The 12,261-nt window shown below is 40.5% G+C and overlaps 1 protein-coding gene across 1 annotated transcript in view; it reads left to right on the top strand.

The window, feature by feature from the left end:
* The window catches only part of PSMD1 (proteasome 26S subunit, non-ATPase 1), a 318,662-nt gene that overhangs the window by 53,617 nt on the left and 252,784 nt on the right, over positions 1 to 12,261 (top strand). Inside the window, exons 15-16 of the mRNA XM_053710308.1 lie at positions 6,417 to 6,512; positions 6,626 to 6,690. Coding sequence (XP_053566283.1) covers positions 6,417 to 6,512; positions 6,626 to 6,690 — 161 coding nt within the window. The remainder of the gene's footprint in view (positions 1 to 6,416; positions 6,513 to 6,625; positions 6,691 to 12,261) is intronic.

Raw genomic sequence — 12,261 nt, 5'->3', positions numbered from 1 at the left:
AGTCTCACACGGACATCGTGTTGGCTTTTCTAAGATCTCACGGGTTGAAGGTGAACGTAAAAATAGTTCACTTATCCCTCTCACAAGAGTTCCATTCCTGGGAACTCTGATATATTTGGTGGACATGAAAATTTTTCTGACGGAGGTCAGGAAATCAAAGATTTTATCCACCTGCCGATCTCTTCATTCCATTCCTCGGCCGTCAGTGGCTAATTGTATGGAGGTAATCGGCTTAATGGTAGCGGCAATGGACATAGTTCCGTTTGCTCGCTTGCATTTCAGACCACTGCAACTATGCATGCTCAAACAGTAGAATGGGGATTATGCAGATTTATCTCCTCAGATAAATCTGGATCAAGAGACCAGAGACTCTCTTCTTTGGTGGTTGTCACAGGATCATCTGTCCAAGTGAATGTGTTTCCGCAGGCCAGCATGGGTCATAGTGACGACGGATGCCAGCCTATTGGGCTGGGGTGCAGTCTGGAATTCCCTGAAAGCTCAGGGTTTGTGGACTCAGAAGGAGGTTCTCCTCACGATAAATATTCTAGAACTGAGTGATATTCAACGCGCTTCAGGCGTGGATTCAGCTGGCGTCGGCCAGATTCATAAGATTCCAGTCGGACAATATCACGACTGTAGCATATATCAATCATCAGGGGGGAACAGAGTTCTCTAGCGATGATAGAGGTTACCAAAATAATTCGATGGGCAGAGACTTACTCTTGCCATCTATCAGCAATCTATATCCCAGGAGTGGAGAACTGGGAAGCGGATTTTCTAAGTCGTCAGACTTTTCATCCGGGGGAGTGGGAACTCCAACTGGAGGTGTTTGCACAATTGATTCGGCAATGGGGCACACCAGAATTGGATCTGATGGCGTCTCGTCAGAACGCCAAACTTCCTCGTTACGGGTCCAGGTCAAGGGATCCTCGGGCAGTACTGATAGATGCTCTAGCAGTATCCTGGTCGTTCAACCTGGCTTATGTGTTTCCACCATTTCCTCTTCTTCCTCGTTTGATTGCCAGAATCAAACAGGAGAGAGCTTCAGTGATTTTGATAGCACCTGCGTGGCCACGCAGGACTTGGTATGCAGACCTGGTGTACATGTCATCTCTTCCACCATGGACTCTGCCACTGAGACAGGACCTTCTGATTCAAGGTCCGTCCCAGCATCCAAATCTAGTTTCTCTGCGGCTGACTGCTTGGAGATTGAACTCTTGATCTTATCCAAGTGGGGTTTCTCGGAGTCGGTCATAGATACCTTGATTCAGGCTCGAAAGGAAAATTTATCATAAGATATGGCGTAAATTTCTTTATTGGTGCGAATCCAAAGGCTACTCATGGAGTAAGATCAGGATTCCTAGGATTTTGTCCTTTCTCCAAGAAGGATTGGAGAAGGGGCTATCAGCTAGTTCCTTAAAGGGACAGATATCTGCCTAGCACGGGCCGAAACGCGTATACCAGCACTGGTAAGCCTTATTCTATTATTTGTCATTTGTTTAGGACATTCTACACTATATTTTGTTTTGCTTTTTTCACAGGTGGATCGTCAGTTCCCTAGCCTTTTTTCTTTATTTTTTCACCGCAGGATCACTTTCTTAGTTATTGTTTGCACTTGTTTGAAGATTGAGGATTGATTTTGATTTTTCATTTTTATATTTTCTTATATTTTTCTCCTGAACACTATTTTGTATGCCACTTATTTCGTCGTTTTTTGATCATCATTGGTGGATTACTATTCGATATATTTCTCACGCCTTTTGCCATTTTTTATTAGACTTTCGCCACTGATTTGGATTTGACTTTCACCACAAATAGGATTACCTAAAGGTTTAATATTGGAGTTGCACTTCTATTTTTCTAACAGGATTTGATACATCGTACTTTTTTGGAATTGCATAATTTATATTTTTGACTATTTCAGACCACTCAGGCTATCGGTTTTATTCTACAGGATTGATTTCTCATTTTTGGTTTACCACTGTTTTTATCTGTTTTATTGTTAGTTATTTATTTGCACTGTTAAATTGTGTAAGTAAAGGATGAATCCGTGGACTCGTCTTACCTTATAGAAGAAAAGTAAATTTATACTTACCTGATAAATTAATTTCTTCTATGGTAAGACGAGTCCACGGCCCGCCCTGTCATTTTAAGACAGATTATATTTTTTGGATTTAAACTTCAGTCACCTCTGCACCTTGTAGTTTCTCCTTTTTCTTCCTGTACCTTCGGTCGAATGACTGGGGGGTGGAGCTAAGGGAGGAGCTATATAGACAGCTCTGCTGTGGTGCTCTTTGCCACTTCCTGTTAGCAGGAGGATAATATCCCACAAGTAAAGGATGAATCCGTGGACTCGTCTTACCATAGAAGAAATTAATTTCAGGTAAGCTTAAATTTACTTTTTTTATTTTTTGTAACTTAGTAATTTTTAATTGTAGATTTAAATAATTTTAGTAGGGTTAGGTTTTTAAATATGTAATATAGTTAATTTAATTGTTAGTTTAATGTAGTTTTAGTATAATAGTTAGGGTAGATTAACTAATAGTTTAATATAGTTTAATGTAATTTTAGGATAATAGGGTAGGTTAATTAATATTTTAATATAGTTTATTTTAATTCTAAAGGTAAGTTTTAATTTATTATAAGCTAGGGATGAGGTAATCATAATGTAAAGTTAGCGGGTTGTTAGGTTTAGGGGTTAATAGTTTAATTTAGTTTATGGCGATGTGGGGGGCTGGCGGGTTAGGGGTTAATTGGTTTAGTTAGTGGTAGTGTTGTGGGAGGCCAGGGATTTAGGGGTTAATAATTTTATTACAGTTGCGGCGGGGTCTGGGAGCAGCGGGATAGGGGTTAATATATTTATTTAGTTGCGGCGGGGTTGGGGAGCGGTGGGATAGGGGCTCATAACATGTAGGTGGCGGCGATATCGGGGCGGCAGATTAGGGGTGTTTAGACTCGGGGGTTATGTTAGGGTGTTAGGTGTAAACGTAATTTGTTTTCTACCATAGAAATCAATTGGATTTCTGGCAGCATCGAACATAAGCTTTTGCTGCTTTCAGACTCCCATTGATTCCTATGGCATCCGCGGCCTCCAGGGTGGCGGATTGAAAACCAGTTAAGCTGGGCCGGAATAGTGGCGAGCGTACCTGTTAGAAATTTGTTAACTTGCAAAAGTTGTCAGCTAGTGCCGAATTTGTATTTGGAACATCTGTAATGAAGTAAGCATCGATCTGTGTCGGATTGAGACCGGCGGATCGTATGTTACGTCACAAACTTTTGCCGGTCTGTAGGCTTTGATAAATGGGTCGAATCAAGTTCGCCACAATTACGCTGCGGAATTCCAGCATATTTGTGGTTGACGGCTTGATAAATATCCCTCTTAGAGAGAACAATGGCAAATTATTTAATTACTAAGAGTGTAATTTCTTCTGATGGTTGTGTTTACATATGATTGTGTCAATAGCCTAGACTCTGTTATAGAACCCTTCAGTATAGGTGGGGATACCACCGGCTAAATCAGTTATTTCAAATGCTAAAATAAGGGTAAACGAGCTTGTAAATAATTTAATACTATCCAACAGGTAAAATGGATCATTGGGAACAATTTAATGGGGAGAATTTTTTTGGGTAAACTGTCCCTTTTAAAGTTGCTTTCACTGCAAATTGAAATGTCTAACCAGTGAGATTACCAACATAGGATGGTCTTGAAACTTGTATGAGATTTTGCTGATGTTGATAGTCAGAACTGCCGAAGAATTCCATTCAATTGTTACTGTTCAACAGAAACCAAATTGTTTTAATAGCTGTTTATAAAATCAATTTTCTCCATCATTAGATTCAGTGCATTGAATTGCTTTAATAAAATGTTTATTTCTTCAATATAATGTTTATTACTTAATTTATTAATATGCTATACACATTTAGATTTCCTGTTGTCTGCCCACTCATGCGAGTGTGGTTACAGTAAGGAAGTACTGGATGTTTATTTCCCTCTAAACATATCTACTTTATAAAATCTCAGAAAACTGCAGCACCAGGCGTCATGTAATATCAACATTACATCAGCAGGCAGCAGGCACGGCTTTTTTCTAAACACTATAAATCCATTATTTAAAGAAAAAAAATCCAGTGCAGTCTCATCTATCTAGTGATACACTGAGATCTAAGCAAATTAGATCTCTAATGGAACCAAGCAAGCCATTAAGATTTAAATGTTAGGAATATTATTATAATGGCTAAATTTATATCTCCATTCTTATTTCATTAAATTTTTTCTCAAAGCCAACTATAAATTCTCTACCTTAATTTATATGGACATTCTTTAGTTTATTAATCATTTATCTGTTCTAACTATGTAACTGTAGTAAGTATTCGTACAGTAGCAAAGGTTACAATAGAAAAATTTAGTGGTAGTGGGATCAATTTGTTTTAACAAGTGGGCCCAGGTTAACTCTTTGTGAGCCACTGAAAATAGACCCACTGCTATTAAAAAAAAAAAAAAAAAAAAAAAAAAAGTAAAAATACTTGTATTCCCTTTTAAAGGGCCAGTAAACGTAAACAAAGTTATGTATTCTACACTATGTGTAGAATTATGTAACATTATCCTAGCAACACCTTTAAAAACAAGAGGTTTAAAAGCTTTATCCCCCCAAAGGTATACTTATCCTGCCACTCCTCGCCATCCTCATAGAACTTTTTTTTTTTTTTCTCCTCTTAAAAGTTCCTTGCAGCATTGAACTAAATGTAGCGCTCTGCCGGTGTCCTGTCAGAATAAGCTACCCATCAGAAAAAGCTACCCTAGCACTGCACATGAGCTATTTGATTTCACCGCATTCCAAATCGGCATATGAAATATATTGTGGCCTGGAAGAGCACATGCTGAATTATAGGGTAGCTTTTTATGACGATGGGGACATTCCTCAAGCTATGCCTCTGTGACTGTTTGCTTATCACAGAGGTAGCTTATTTTGGTGGAATTTTTCATGTTATATGATGACTGCGCATGTGAACTTCGGGAAGAAGCCGCAGTCACAGAGGTAGCTTATGATGACTGATATTTTAATTTGCAAGGTCAAAATACATTTTTAACCCCTACAATTTTGCATTACAAAAGTAAAGAGTGGAAAAACATTGAATAATCTGTAGGCAGGTAAAAATGTATCCCCCCCCCCCCACCTGTAGGGGTTAAAATGATAAGATTCTGGAAGCAGGTTAGAATATATTTTTAATCCCTATTGCTGCTGCCTCCTGCAGTCATTGTGTAGAAATGAAAAAATCTGTCAGAATAAGATACCTCTGTGACTGTGCATGCGGGTAAGCAAACAGTCTAGGAGGCGTTAGAAAAGCTACCCTATAACTCGTCATGCGCCCTGGACATCACAGCATTTCTAACATGCTTGTGATGTTGATTTGGAATGCGGTGACATCAAATAGCGCATGCACAGTGCTAGTGTAGTCTTTTCTGACACGTAGCTTATTCTTACAGAATACTGACTTTACCCAGAACTCTACATTAAGTTCAATGGCACGATTGGTTACACTGTGGTTAGACAGTGCGGCCGTAATGCGCTTTTGAGAAGAAAGAAAAAACTACATAAGTAAATCTCTCATCTCTCTCATTTTTGAAGGAGTTGCTAGGATAATGTTACATAATTCTGCACATAGTGCAGAATTATGTAAACATTTTTACTTTTACGTTCCCTTTAAATGGAAATTTGTGTTTTTTTTTGTTTTTTTCCATGTTGCAAAAGAGGGTATTTTAAAGTGAATTTTGTAAAACTGATGTTCTGGAGCAGAGAAAAGAAAAACGCAAAACATGTTTTGTTCTTTACCCTTATAAGTTATGTCACAGTTTACCTATGGAGTTGTGAGCTTTTAACCCACAGACCAGCAGTGCACAAAGTGCTTCTTTTTGACCTAGTTAAAAAACTCTTTACTTTAAAAGCAAGCCAATTCAACCTGTCTAAAAAAAACTACAAAACCTCCGTCTTGCAAGACATTTATTCAAGTGTCTGGTTTCTAGCTTTTCTTGCTTTCAAAATATATAGGATGTCTGTTTTACCTCCCTGGATCTTGGCATGTCATGCTCCCTAATAAAATGATAAAACCCCCAAGGACAAGCAAGTTGTAAGCCAATTTGAATTTTGCTGGTTGGAATTATTCCCCAAAGCAGACATTAAGCAATATAAATACTCTGTATTTAGGGAAATTTTGCCATCAAAAGTACTCCATATACTTTGCCATGTATGTGTATCGTGTTCCTCTTGCGTGAACCATTGAGGGAGGTGTGTATATAAATATTAGTGTTGTACAGTCATATCTGCTGCTACAGTTGTAAATATTTCCCTTGACCTTTCTGCTATGAACTGAGGATGTACATTTCTTTCTGAGATTATAGTGTGTTTTTGTTCCCTTAGGATCCAATTCTGCGCCGATCAGGGATGTATACTGTGGCCATGGCGTACTGTGGTTCTGGAAATAATAAGGCTATCCGACGGCTCCTGCATGTGGCTGTGAGTATAAGAGCATCTATGGGTACTGTATTTATGTGTATGCACTTCATTTAAATATGTGTATTGGTGTGGGGCTGTGCAATACATTTATTGTTACTTCTTCTTTGTGGCAGGTGAGTGATGTTAATGATGATGTACGAAGAGCAGCTGTGGAGTCACTTGGCTTTATCCTCTTCAGGTCAGTAATATCTTTTCCATATCCGTTGTGCTGTAACCTTGTTACCTATTGCTGTGCTGTTGGGTTGAGCTTTAATTTTAAACTCCCTCCCCCTGATATCTTTAAATTAAATCCAGATGCAACCTATGTTGATAATCCTGCTTGCCTAATTAGAGACAAAAAAAGAAAAGAAAAATACATTCATTATTTATTTTGTCACCTTTTCTTGTATTTAATCATAGCAAATTGTGTTTGTTCCGCCCCTCTTGAGCGTTTGGAATGCCTCTCCCTTTACATGAATGTATGTTGCAGTCTGAAATTTTCTGTTTACAGTCATGGACCTTGGTTTCCTTCTTAGGTCAGTGCCTGAGCTCATTGACATCTTGGATTGGCAATAGTAAAGGATACCAAATAAAGGAGAGGCTTTTCAAGGGGTGTATCCCTGGACTGCTTTAGTTTTAAACTTCGTTTTGAAAAGCTTTTAAAACATTTAGTTCTGTGTGCAAACTTTTGCGGTGTTGTAATGTATGTATGAAACTACCTACAGACACCACTGGTCTGGTCAGTTTTGATTATTATGAAACATCTCGCCAATGCATAAAATCAGGACTTTATAAATACCAAGTGCCATTGCCCCTAAATAATGGACCCTGGTGCACTATATATTACTTGTTCTGGTGAGAGTGGTGGTGGTACAGCAAGATTTGAACCTGCACTATCTCTCCCCTAACGCTGTGTGGTATATGCCAATACAGCCTTTTTCAGTAGCTAGGTTAATCATTATTACTGCAAAGTAGTATACCTCTTGTATGTGAGATACCAAATAAAGGAGAGGCTTTTCAAGGGGTGTATCCCTGGACTGCTTTAGTTTTAAACTTCGTTTTGAAAAGCTTTTAAAACATTTAGTTCTGTGTGCAAACTTTTGCGGTGTTGTAATGTATGTATGAAACTACCTACAGACACCACTGGTCTGGTCAGTTTTGATTATTATGAAACATCTCGCCAATGCATAAAATCAGGACTTTATAAATACCAAGTGCCATTGCCCCTAAATAATGGACCCTGGTGCACTATATATTACTTGTTCTGGTGAGAGTGGTGGTGGTACAGCAAGATTTGAACCTGCACTATCTCTCCCCTAACGCTGTGTGGTATATGCCAATACAGCCTTTTTCAGTAGCTAGGTTAATCATTATTACTGCAAAGTAGTATACCTCTTGTATGTGAGAACATGTACCTAGGTGAGGGAGTGATGAAGCAGTTTAATTGCTGCTGCATTTATTCTGGGAAATCAAGATGTTTAATCACTTTTTGAAAGTGTGTTGATTTAACTCCTTAAAGGGACACTAAATCCAATTTTTTTCTTTTGTGATTCAGATAGAGCATGCAATTTTAAGCAACTTTCTAATTTACTCCTATTATCAAATTTTCTTTGTTCTCTTGCTATCTTTATTTGAAAAAGGCATCTAAGCTTTTTCTTTTTAATGACACGAGTCCACGGATCATCTAATTACTATTGGGAATATCACTCCTGCCCTGCAGGAGGCAGCAAAGCTGTTAAATATCACCTTCCCTCCCACCACAGTCATTCTCTTTGCCTACGTTAAGAGCAAGGAGGTGGTAAATTAGGTGTTAGAAAAGATTCTTCAATCAAGAGTTTATTATTTTTAAAGTAGTACAAGATTGTGCTGCTTTGTCCTAGGGTGTAGCCGTAGTCCATATCAGTCTCTTCAGTAGAGCAGTGGTGGCTTTAGAGCAGTGGGAATTTGTGGGACATAATTCTCACTGTGCCTCCCATAGATTTTATGCTGCCCTGATTATGAAAGCCTGAGGGGAAATACTCAGTCTTTTTTTGTTTCCACAGGTCTATGTGAGGGAGAGGACCTCTCAAACCTGGTGAGCTGCCCTGCTTCGTTCAGATTTGTGAGGTAAGTGCTGACTTTAATTATTTCTGGGAAGGCAAGTCACTCAGAAAAAGTGGGCACTTTATTTTCAAAGTACAAGGAAAGAAAGGGCCGTTTTTATTGCAAAGCACTTTATTTTCACAAGGGACATTTTTAACTCTCCTTGTTGGAGAGGACTCTTAGACAGCATTGTTATGCAGGTACTGGGCTGAGATTGCTGCTTATTAATTAAATTATGGCGGTTCCACTTCTCTCGGCGGTTAAACTTTAACAAATATACAGACCGGGAGATTGTTATTTTGAGTCGCCCACGAGGGGCGGAGCTAAGTGAGGCGGTAATCTCAGTATTACGCGCCATTTTACTTGCATCTGAGAGCGGAGGAGACTGAGTTTCAAGGGATTGCCTAGAAACGCATGATTTCCTGGAACCATGTGATTCTAGGATGGGAACTCAACTAAGATCGTCTGCTGCTGGAGTCCGTATCGTTTGGCTGCTAAAGGGGACTAAACTCCGGTGTTGCAGGGCAGGTAGGCACCTCAGCATAGAGCTGAGGTGTAGAGGTGTTTTATTTTCTCTTATTTAACTGAATACCGCATTCTGCAGTTGGGAGTAAAAAAGTTGCGGTTTAAATTTTAAAGAGACAGTAACGTTTTTTTTTCTCAAATCTTCTTCTTATAAAAAATTGAACTTATTATTGCTAATTTGATCCATTGTGAGTCAGAATAGACCGAGGCTTTGCAAATTGTCCCTTGCTCTTTTTGTTTTGATGCCAATGTGGAACCACCAATCCCTTTCTGTTCCTCATGTATTGAGAGGACTTTAAATTATAGGGATAGACTTTTTTCTGAGCCAACATGTTCCAAGGCGTATGTTGTTGACAATGTTCAATATATGCCGCAGCTTTCTCCTCAAGCGTCCCAAAGTTTACCACCCACACAAGCAGTGCCCTGCGCTTCCTCTCTAACTCCTTCTGGGGTTACGTTGCAAGACATCGCTTCTCTCATGTCTTCTGCAGTTTCTGATGCATTGTCTGCTTTTCCCATGTTACAGGGAAAGTGTAAAAGGAAAAACAGACATTCAGTAAGCAAGGTTTCTGACACAGTTGTTGCTATTTCGAATGCCTCCTCCCAGAAGCCTGAGGAGGATACCTTAGTAGCATCTGAAGGTGAAATTTCAGATTCTGACAGTGTAATTCCTCTTGCTGATACTGAAGTTGTATCTTTCAGGTTTAAGCTAGAACACCTCCGTCTGTTACTCAAGGAGGTTTTAGTTACATTGGACGACGGCGACACCACGGTCGTAGTTAATGCTAAGAAATACAGTAAGCTAAACAAATATATTGATGTACCTTCCTTGGTGGAGGTTTTTCCTGTACCAGATCGAGCTACTGAGATCATTGTTAAGGAATGGGAGAGACCGGGTATCCCCTTTTCTCCTTCTCCTATATTTTAAAAAGATGTTTCCCATAGCAGTCTCTATCAAGGATTCTTGGCAAACAGTACCCAAGGTTGAAGGGGCAGTTTCCACTCTGGCCAAGAGAACTACAATACCCATAGAGGATAGTTGTGCCTTTAAGGATCCTATGGATAAAAAATTAGAGGGATTATTCAAGAAGATGTACGTACACCAGGGGTTTCAATAGCAACCTGCAGTGTGCATTGCTATCGTCACTAGCGCGGCGTCGGCATATTGGTTCGATGCTTTGTCTGATGCTATCAGGACAGACACTCCCCTTAATGAGATTCAGGATAGGATAAAAGCCCTTAAATTTGACTAATTCCTTTATTACTGATGCTTCCCTACAGGTTATCAAGCTGGGAGCAAAGATTTCAGGCTTTGTCGTTTTATTCCGCAGAGCCTTATGGTTAAAACCTTGGTCTGCGGATGTGTCAGCTAAGTATAAACTTTTAGCGATTCCTTACAAAGGGAAGACCTTGTTTGGACCGGGCTTGACGGAAATAATCTCTGATATTACGGGAGGAAAGGGTCATCTTCTCCCTCAGGATAAGAGAAACAAGCTAAAGGGACGTCAAAATAATTTTCGTTCCTTTCAAAATTTCAAAGAAAATTCTTCCGCTTCCGCCTCCAAACAGGAACAGTCTAAACCTTCCTGAAGACCCAATCAGTCTTGGAATAAGGGAAAACAATCCAAGAAGCCTGCTATTGAATCAAAGACAGCATGAAGCGCATGCCCCCGACCCAGGACCGGATATTGTAGGGGGCAGACTTTCCTTCTTCGCTCAGGCTTGGGTTCGAGATGTTCAGGATCCCTGGGCAGTAGAAATAGTGTCCCAGGGATACAAACTAGAGTTCAAAAGTTTTCCTCTCAGAGGCAGGTTTCTGCTTTCAAGATTATCTGTAGACCAGACAAAAAGAGGCATTCTTACATTGTGTAAGGGACCTCTCTGACCTGGGACTGATAGTTCCTGTTCCGATGCAGGAACGGGCTCTGGGATTTTATTCCAATCTGTTCGTGGTTCCCAAAAAAGAGGGAAGCTTCAGACCAATTTTAGATCTCAAGAGTCTAAACAAATTCCTCAGAGTACCGGCCTTCAAGATGGAAACTATCCGTTCCATTCTCCCTTTGGTACAAGAGGGTCAATTTATGACAACAGTGGATTTAAGGACGTGTACCTGCATGTTCCCATTCACAGGGATCATCACAAGTTTCTAAGGTTTGCTTTTATAGACAAACACTTCCAATTCGTAGCTCTTCCTTTCGGTCTTGCCACAGCTCCCAGAATTTTCTCAAAGGTTCTGGGATCTCTGTTGGCGGTGCTTTGATTACGGGGGAATTGCAGTGGCGCCCTATCTGGACGACATCCTAGTCCAGGCGCCATCCTTTCAACAAGCAAGGTTCCACACGGAAATGTTGTTATCCTTCCTGCGAACTCACGGATGGAAGGTAAATTTGGAAAAGAGCTCCTTAGTTCCAAATACAAGGGTAACTTTCTTAGGAACCATAATAGATTCCCTATCAATGACGATTTTTCTGACAGAAGTCAGGAAATCAAAGATTTTCGATTCTTGCCTAGAACGTCAGTCCGCTCCTCAGCCATCAGTGGCTCCGTGCATGGAGGTAATCGGACTGATGGTGGCGGCAATGGACATCATCCTATTCGCTCGTTTCCATCTCAGACCTCTGCAGCTAGACATGCTCAGTCTGCGGATTTGTCTCCACGAATACTACTGGAACTGGAGACAAGGGATTCTCTTAAAAGGTGGTTGTCTCTGGATCATTTCTCCCAGGGAACCTGCTTTCGCAGACCCTCTTGGGTAATTGTGACAACAGACGCCAGATTTCTAGGATGGGGAGCAGTCTGGGGCTCCCTAAAGACTCAGGGAGTCTGTTCTACCTATAAACATTCTGGAACTGAGAGCGATCTTCAGTGCTCCTCTAGCCTGGCCCCAGTTAGCCTCGGCCCAGTTCATCAGGTTCCAGTCGGACAACATAACTTCAGTGGCTTACATCAATCATCAGGGAGGAACGCAGAGTTCCTTAGCAATGACAGAGGTAGCCAAGATACTTCGGTGGGCGGAAACCCACTCTTGCTGTCTGTCGGCAATCCACATCCCAGGGGTGGACAACTGGGAGGCGGACTTCCTGAGCAGGCAGACCTTTCACCCGGGGGAGTTGGAACTCCATCCGGAAGTGTTTTCCAGCCTGATTCTCATATGGGGTCAGCC

The sequence above is a fragment of the Bombina bombina genome, chromosome 4 (genome assembly GCF_027579735.1).
Source record: "Bombina bombina isolate aBomBom1 chromosome 4, aBomBom1.pri, whole genome shotgun sequence".
Taxonomy (NCBI): Eukaryota; Metazoa; Chordata; class Amphibia; order Anura; family Bombinatoridae; genus Bombina; species Bombina bombina.
Note: the sequence above shows the minus strand (reverse complement) of the source record. Positions and strands in the feature narration are given on the sequence as shown.